General features: G+C 48.7%; 1 protein-coding gene across 5 annotated transcripts; it reads left to right on the top strand.

The window, feature by feature from the left end:
- Window positions 1–355: 355 nt before the first annotated feature.
- On the top strand, window positions 356–7,454 carry ZNF367 (zinc finger protein 367). 5 transcript variants are annotated; one of them, XR_012042162.1, is made up of 7 exons: window positions 356–986; window positions 1,548–1,698; window positions 3,471–3,590; window positions 4,016–4,154; window positions 4,787–5,052; window positions 5,512–5,616; window positions 6,452–7,454. XR_012042162.1 is itself a non-coding variant. In XM_072859472.1 (6 exons), the coding sequence occupies exons 1-5, from the start codon at window positions 645–647 to the stop codon at window positions 5,022–5,024; spliced, it is 990 nt and encodes a 329-aa protein (XP_072715573.1). In that variant the 5' UTR covers window positions 356–644; the 3' UTR covers window positions 5,025–5,052; window positions 5,512–6,328. The 5 variants fall into 5 exon arrangements, 2 of the variants coding, with proteins under 2 accessions (XP_072715573.1, XP_072715572.1); XM_072859472.1 differs by lacking the exon at window positions 6,452–7,454 and having other exon boundaries at window positions 5,512–6,328; XR_012042160.1 differs by having other exon boundaries at window positions 357–986; window positions 4,787–5,616; window positions 6,452–7,453.
- Window positions 7,455–8,038: the final 584 nt, after the last annotated feature.

Below are 8,038 nucleotides of genomic sequence, written 5' to 3'. Positions count from 1 at the left end.
CGGCCCCAGCGGCCCGGGAGCCCACTCAGTTTCGAATTGCGCCGGTGAGCCGGGCGCCTGTCCAATAGGACGGCAGAAGCGAAACCGCGTCCCGCTCGGACCCCGCCTCCGGGGGCGGGGCCGCCGAATTCCCCGCCTAGCGGTTGGTCGGCGGGAACCGCCGCTCCGTGACGTTAGCGCCGGGTTGGGTGATTGGTTACGCCCAGGCGCGAAATGTAACGCGGGAAAATCTGGGGCTCGGCCTGGGCTGTGGGCGCGGAGGGGTCGCGGCGGCGGCGGCTCCTCCTCGGGCATCGCCGGGACCGGGGCTGCCAGCGGGGCCGGCGCCGCTTCGGAAAGGTGCGGGGAGGCTGCTTCACTCCAGCCGCTACTATGGCCGGGGGCCGCCGCTGACTTTGCGGATCCGCTCGGGGGTGGCCGCGGAGGGGGGGGCGCACCGAGACCCCGCCGGGAGCCGCCGTCCCCGGCGATGAGCGGCTGAGGCGGGTCCGGGCGCGACAGGTGGCAGCGGCCGCGGGACCTCCGTGCCGCTCTACACCCCTCCATCGCGGGACGCGGGCTCGGACAGCGGGGCTGAGCCGCGGCGGAGCGCCCCCGCTCCCTCGGCCCCCCCTTCCCGCGCCGGTGCCCGCGAGGGGTCGGCGATGGCGGAGCGGCTGCCGCCGGGCCCCCCAGTGATTTTTTGCCAGGACTCCCCGAAGCGCGTCCTGGTTTCCGTTATCAAAACCACCCCGATCAAGCCCTCCTCGTGGGGGGGCGGCGAGGGGCCGGCGCCCGCCCCGCCCGTCCCCACCAGCCCCGGCTTCAGCGACTTCATGGTCTACCCCTGGCGCTGGGGCGAGAACGCCCACAACGTGACCCTCAGCCCCGGCGGCACCGCCGCTCCCTCGGCCCTCCCGCCGCCCCGCGGGGGAGCGGGCAGAGCCCCCGCCGGGGACGAGGAGGCGGGCAGCCCGGGCGGCGGCGGCAGGCACCGGCACCTGAAGGTGAGTGCGGGGCCGGGGCGGGGCGGGGCGAGCAGCGCTGCGGGCGGGCGGCGGAGTTCAAGTGTGACTCCGCGCCGGGCGCCCCTCCCCCGCCTCTCCCCGGAGATTTCGTGAAGTCATTTCCGGCAGCGGCGCGCGCGCCCCGGTACCGACCGGCGGGCGGGGGGGCAGGGGAAGGCGGGGAGGGGAGCCGGGAGCCGCCCGCGGGCGGAGCGGCGCCGGCAGGGCTCCTGCCCCTCCTCCCTGCCTTTAAAATTTAAAGAAAAAAAAAAAAAAAAGCCGTCTTCTATTTTGTCGGTTCCGCCCTATTTCACGGAGCGCACGTCCGAGCGCTGGCGTGCCCCCGGCCCCGTCCCGCCGTCGCCTGGCTGTCAGCAGCGGGTTAGGTAAGGGCTCGGCAGGCTCCGCTCTGGCTAGCGGCTGGGCGGCCTACGCTGTCACGGCACCGGTCCTCGGTCGCACCCGTGACGTCAGAGTCACTTCAGGGAGAGTTGCGGGTTTGGGCTGAACTGCAGGGGTGGGCACGTGCGGGATTTCAGTTCCGTAATTGTTTCAATGCAGGATGGGATAAGGCGTGGCCGGCCGAGAGCAGACACCGTCCGTGACCTGATCAATGAAGGCGAGCACTCTTCCAGCAGAATACGTTGCAATATCTGCAACAGGGTCTTTCCACGAGAGAAATCGCTGCAGGCCCACAAACGAACTCACACCGGTGAGTAACAGGGTGGTGTGAATAGCTGGTGTGAGCAGCCTAGGAAGCAGCAGGGAAGGAGTTAGAAAAAAAACACAAACAAGCCACAAAAAACCCCTGACAAGCTCGACCTGTTAATATTTTATTGTAACTGGTAAATTAATCATACTTTTCTTCCAGGGCTTGTTAGTGCAACCAAAGCCTCTGTAACCGGGTTTGTCACGGGAGAGTGTAGCAGCAATTTGGGCTGTAACAGTATAGGCAAATTGTGTAAATATTTTATCTGCGGCTGTCACCGGCTTACTTTGTAAGAGACAGAACTTTTCTTGAGCTTGGTGCTCTGTACGTGGTAGCACTTCTCATTCTGACTGCCTCTTCTCTGTGATTTGTTTCCTTCTTGCTGGGGTATTTTTCACACAGCAATTGAAGTATAGCTGTAAGAGGAGACAGTAACTTAAAAAGTGGCTGGAAACTTGGGCAGTGCAACACCCTAGAAGTATAGCTTAAATGTTGAGAAAATAGTTCAAATGCTTAAAATGACCATTCAGTTGTCTCTCCCACCACCTAGCATTCATTTTCTGGGGTGGAGGTGGTCACAATAATTTACTGAACTGTATGTAGAAGGCAACTCACAGTTAAGTTAAAATGTAGGATCAGCTCACTCAATACCCAGCTGAGCTTGAACTGAACAGGAGATGTGGTGTTTTAAACCAAGCAAATACTTTTTTTTTTTTTCATGTTCTAACAGGACTCTGTATTTGCACTAAAGTGTGAACTAATGTAGTTCACAATACGGACACAACTGCCAACGCTCGCCCCCCAACGCCCAAACAAACAAAACCCCAGAAAAACCTTGTCTCCCAAGGTCTCTCTTTCTGACCCAAGTCACTAAGACTAATCAAGATACTAATATTAAACAGCAGTTTCCTCATGCTCTTTGGTCAAAAGATGTTTTTATTTCACTTGGCTGTATTAGGTGTTGAACCTGTATGAACTACTTAACTGAGCAGAGCTTACCCAGGTGTTATTCCTCTGACTTAGTAAATCAGCATCGCCCTCGTTTTGTCATCCTTCCTGAAGAGCGGTGGTGGGGCATGCCTTTGCACAGTTGCATGCAGTCAGATCCTCTTGAGGGAGGAGACACCTGCTATCTCTGTTCTTCTCGTTGCAGTTTGCACGGGGAAGTCTTCCTTGATGACCAGCCTAAGAAAACTTTCTTAGCTTAAGTCTGGAATAAGTTTCTCGTGCGACCTCCATTTATCCATTACAACTTTTCTTAAATAGTCTTCGCTAATGAGATATTTCTACAACTTTGTATGTTACTATACTGTTGACCTCAGTTATTTTACCCTAGTTCAGGCCATGTTAAGGATAAAATTTATCTGGTTACAACTTGAGTAAATGGACAAGTAATATAATTCATTTGACTCCATGTATTTCTTGCTCTATGGTTGCATAGATTCATGGGACAAAGCTTATGTAGTGCTGTGCAAGAGGCTTAAATCAGAAAATACCACAAGGAAAAGTGTAGGTTTGGGGTTCTCCCCCCCCTCCCCCGGAAATAATTGTATTATCCAGTAGCATTGAGCATGTACTTCAAAGTAAAGATCTGTTTGGGGTAAAAGTGGATCTCTGCTGTTTGGTGCACTAGGGCTTCTTAAGTAGGTGCAAGCGTCTGAGTGGGTAAAAGGAGAGTTTGCTTGTGTAAGTCTCAAGCCAGAGACCACCACTGGATACTGTGACTCTTCTTTTATATTCAGCTCTCATAAATCTGTTCTGTTATTATTTTTAAGGTGAAAGGCCTTATTTGTGTGACTACCCAGATTGCGGGAAAGCCTTTGTTCAGAGTGGGCAGCTCAAAACTCACCAGCGACTCCACACAGGGGAGAAACCTTTCGTCTGCTCAGAGAACGGTGAGCAATCAGAGAACAATTTGCAGCTTTCAGAACTAGGGTCAGCCTAGTGCTGGAAATGTGTGCACGTTTGCGTGGCAAAGATCCATAAAAGCTTTGGATTTTAATTTCGGAGTAGCTTCTAGGGGAGGGAGGAGCCATGCGGAATCTGCATAAGCATGCAAATATGTATCTAAGGATTGCATACATTATTATGTAAGTAGGTTATCGGTAATTCCGTCAGTTGATACTGACGGAATGGGGCATGTTATAAAATGGGGCATGTTATGAACCTTGCGACTAGAGCTTGCTATTTTCAACCAGACCGAGGGTTTTGTGAGTGAGGAAGGTTGGATTCAGCAGCATCATCCCACAGACGTTATGCTTACTCCGTGGTTGACTGCTTTCCGTAATGTGTTCTTTGTTGTCATTTTGTGTTTTTTAAGGCTGTTTAAGCAGATTCACGCATGCAAACCGTCATTGCCCCAAACATCCATATGCCCGACTGAAGAGGGAAGAGCTCACAGACAGGCTGAGTAAGAAGCAGACAGCTGACAATAAAGCTGTGGCTGAGTGGCTAGCAAAGTAAGTTCCTTCATGGTGTCATCTTTCTCTAAATGCTTGTAAGGGTGGTCTGAGAAAGCATTTTATTCTTAGGTGCAAAAAATCCCCCAACAAACCAAAACCAGCTGTTCCTCCAGTACAAATCAGCCTGGCCTTGCCTTTCTTTAAAGAAGTGCAAACTCGTGGTCAAGACAAAGTTCCTCTTGAGACCTTTTCTGCCCCCCCCTCGCCCCCCATGCTTCTCAGGGCTTGATCAACACCTGCTAATACCTTGTTAGTTTGTGCTACAGTCTTGCTGAATTTGCATCTGTATGAGGGGCAACAATTGTTGCCTAGGGAGAAACGCCTGCTGGGAACACCATGTAGAGGAGAAACCTGTCACAGATGTTCACTTGGGCACTTCACACTTAAAATACTGAACAAAAGAGGTTTCTGACAGCTATGTTCACTTGGGCACTTCACACTTAAGATACTGAACAAAGGAGGTTTCTGACAGCTTAAATAACTACCATATAAGGGCTGAAAGATAAAGCCAGATGCAGTGCTTGGTCGGATGCAAGCTAGCACTTGGGAGGTTTTTGCCAGCTTTGAATTGTTAGTGTGCGAGTCAGTTGTACATATTTTAAAAGCATTCCCCACATTTGATTTTGTAGATACTGGGAGAGTAGAGAACAGCGTGCTCCTGCTTTGAAAACTAAAACAATCCAGAAAACGGATCAGGAACAGCAGGATCCAATGGAATATCTTCAGTCTGATGAAGAGGATGATGAAGAGAAAAACAGCGCTCATTCCGCTGCTCGCCGCCGCCTCCAGGAACAGCGTGAACGCATGCATGGCGCGCTGGCTCTCATTGAGCTTGCAAACCTAGCTGTGGCACCGCTGCGACAGTAGATAGGAACAGAGTCTGCCTACACAAAATGTACTTCCTGGTGGTACTTAACCAGTTAGATCCTGGGCATAAGCTAAGCACCTTATTTGCTTATCATAGGCTGCTATTCTGTAGAATTTATGAAGAATGTTGTTGCCCCATAACATGGGGTAAGAGAATTGCACTTTTTGTAAGGTAAAAGAATAGATGTAAAGTTTCTAAGTATTTTGTAAATATAGGACTGCATAACGCAGGGCTGACAAACTTACGTGTTGTGGGAAGCTAGATTTTGCAAGGTTAACTCATTTATTTGAAGCAGTTTTCACAGGAAGCACTTTCTGAACAAAGTGTTCGTGATTAGCAGAATGGTACATGTGGCCAAAGAAGGCTGACAAAAAGGAAAGTATTTATCTGACTATTTAAGCAAATTTATATTAAGTGGTAGGTCTGAAGATATTGTTAAACTGCAATGAAACCATGTTTTTCTAATGTCAGTATATCTTTACCTAGTATCACTGAGGTGGAAGGCAAAGCTTAGTTATCTCAACTTGTAGAGGGGAAGAAACTGCTTCATGCAGGAAACTGTAAGATCGTTCAGGACTGTGACTGCTCAAGGTATGAGGCTTGACTTTGCTATTTTATGTTTTCTGATTTGATTTTGGCAGAATCTCTTGGTAGCACTTGTTATTCCTAACATGCGATGTTAGGAACTTTTGCACATTGTTGGGTTTATCTGAAAATGATTAGTCTTGCAAAGTCTAGACAAAGGTAAACAATTGGTAATATTTTTTCAGATATTTTTGGACCCTGTAGTGATTTGGCACTTGATTTTCTTAATAAAGGGGGTATTTACAGGGTGGTATGGATTTGTAGTAAACTATTATAGATCTCCTATTAGCAAACACTAAGTTTTAAAGTATTGCTTTTATATGATTATTAGCAAATAGAAGCCTCTGTACTTTCTGTGCATAAAGCCACCTTATTGCTTTACTTCAGGATAACATGCCAATTTTGTGTTCACTAACTATAGCACAGCTATCAATTAAACACTGCAGAAAAGTATTCATTATACAACTAGAAAATAGGCTTCCAAAGGTAGTTACAAGTGTGTTAACAGTGTGATTTCATGTAGTTCCCAAATAAATGAAGTTACAGAACGCTGTCTAGTACTCAGATGCTGATATAAAATGTTTAGCAGTATATCTTGTCACTTCGTGAATGTTGTGTACTTTCAAATAGCATTGTCTCATGGTGATCTTTTTCCGTATTTTGCTTTGAAGGCAACCAGTTTCCTAATATGCTAACGAAGCTTTGTTTTCAGATTGGACTTTTTGTTGTGTGTGTTTTTTGTGTGGTGGTTTTTTTTTTTTCAATTAAGCTACTGCTTTAGGGGATATTAATAATTCATATTTACTGACCTGCTTGCTTTAACTTCTTCCTCTTGTTGAAGGTCAGGAAACTCAGATGAGAAGGGAAGCCACTTTCCCTCTCGCTTAAACAAGAGGCAGAAATCATTTTATCAATCACTTGATATAGACTGACCAGATGCATACAGCTGTTCCAGAAAAGTATCATGATTTTACACCAGAAACTGCAACTGTTGGATTATGTTCTCTGATAATTGATAACCTGTTGTGGTTGAAAATCTCATTAACCCAGTTTGTTTAAATCCTGTATCGATGCACTTAACTAAAGGGTAATTGAATAATTAAAAAAATCACTTTCATTGAATGTAAATAATTTTGCACCAGGGATACGGTTTGTTTTGCTTTCAGCTCCTAAACTTAGCTGACATCAGGCTCATTTATTTCTTTTCTAAGTCTTTTAGGCTTAAAAGTGTGAAACACTGTAGTCATTCTAGGCTTCTTAGCCTATTTAAAACTGGTAATTCTCATGTGTAGGTTTGAAGTTTCTCAAATTACATGCTTTTGACTGTTCAGGTGGCTGCATGCAAATAGTCTGATCCGAAAATGAGCCCTGAGCATAAATCTCTTGTACTTCTGAGTCATAACTCAGAATTGCTCCTGAGTGGTATTTCACAGGGCACAAGACTGTAATTACCAGCCGTTTGCAGACTGGAGTTGCAACTTACTTCATTAGGATTGAATTTTTTTTTTTTTACATTTTCCCAGTCAGCTGTAATGCTTCGGGCAACTCCCAGAGTATTTCTTTAAGTACAAGTACACTGTACTTGGCTGTAGACAAAATTCAGACAGCTGAAGGAGTTTTGTGTCGTGAGAACTTTTGTGTAAAATACCAAGTAAAAAAAAAAATTGAGATGTGGAAGACTGCTTTTTGTTTTATTAAGAAGTGATTACATACAAGAAATCTTGAAGTGTTCAGTGCTTTGAAAGATTGAGTTGTAGTTTGCCATGACTTAACAGCAGAAGAGTGGATGTGCTGTCATTTTAATAGACGCTTTGAATAAAAACTTGGTTGAATTTTCAAGTTTAGTATGTGCTGTTTAGTAATCGTTAAATACTTGGGCTCTTCCTTGTTTCTGTAATCCTGTCAGCCTGACTTGTCGCAGAGCACCAAGGTCTTTATTTTGTCTGTTGAAATTCGACACAAGTTAACCACCCAGAGCAAATTTTTTAGAGCTTTTTTACAGTTTGACAAACTTGTGAGAGTTGCTTTGAAGCCAAGCCCAGGCCCGCTGTGCTGCGGAGGGGGCTGGGGCCCGTGGGAGCCGCGCTGCCTGAGGTGGGCGCAGCCCTGGCCGGCCGCCTGCCCGCGGGTGGTTCGAACCTCTCCCTGCCCTGAGGGCAACCGCTCGGGGATGCTGAACTCCTTTCCCATGAGACCGGTTTAAAGACAAAGCACGCTGGTGCCGGACGGCGGCAGCTGCCCCGCCGGCCCGGCGCGCCCGCAGGCGGCACCACGCCGCTCCCCGAGCGCCTTCGGCGGGCGCCGCCGCGGGGCCGGGCCGGGCGGCAGCGCCCCCCGGCGGCCAGGCGAGGCGCGGCTGCGGGACGCCGCCGGCAGGCGCCCACGCCCGGGCTCCGCGCAGCGGCCCGGCCCGGCCCGCCAGGGGGCG

This window comes from Ciconia boyciana, chromosome 4 (genome assembly GCF_034638445.1).
Source record: "Ciconia boyciana chromosome 4, ASM3463844v1, whole genome shotgun sequence".
NCBI lineage: Eukaryota > Metazoa > Chordata > Aves > Ciconiiformes > Ciconiidae > Ciconia > Ciconia boyciana.
The sequence above is the reverse complement of the archived record's forward strand: the minus strand, read 5'-3'. Positions and strand labels throughout refer to the sequence as shown.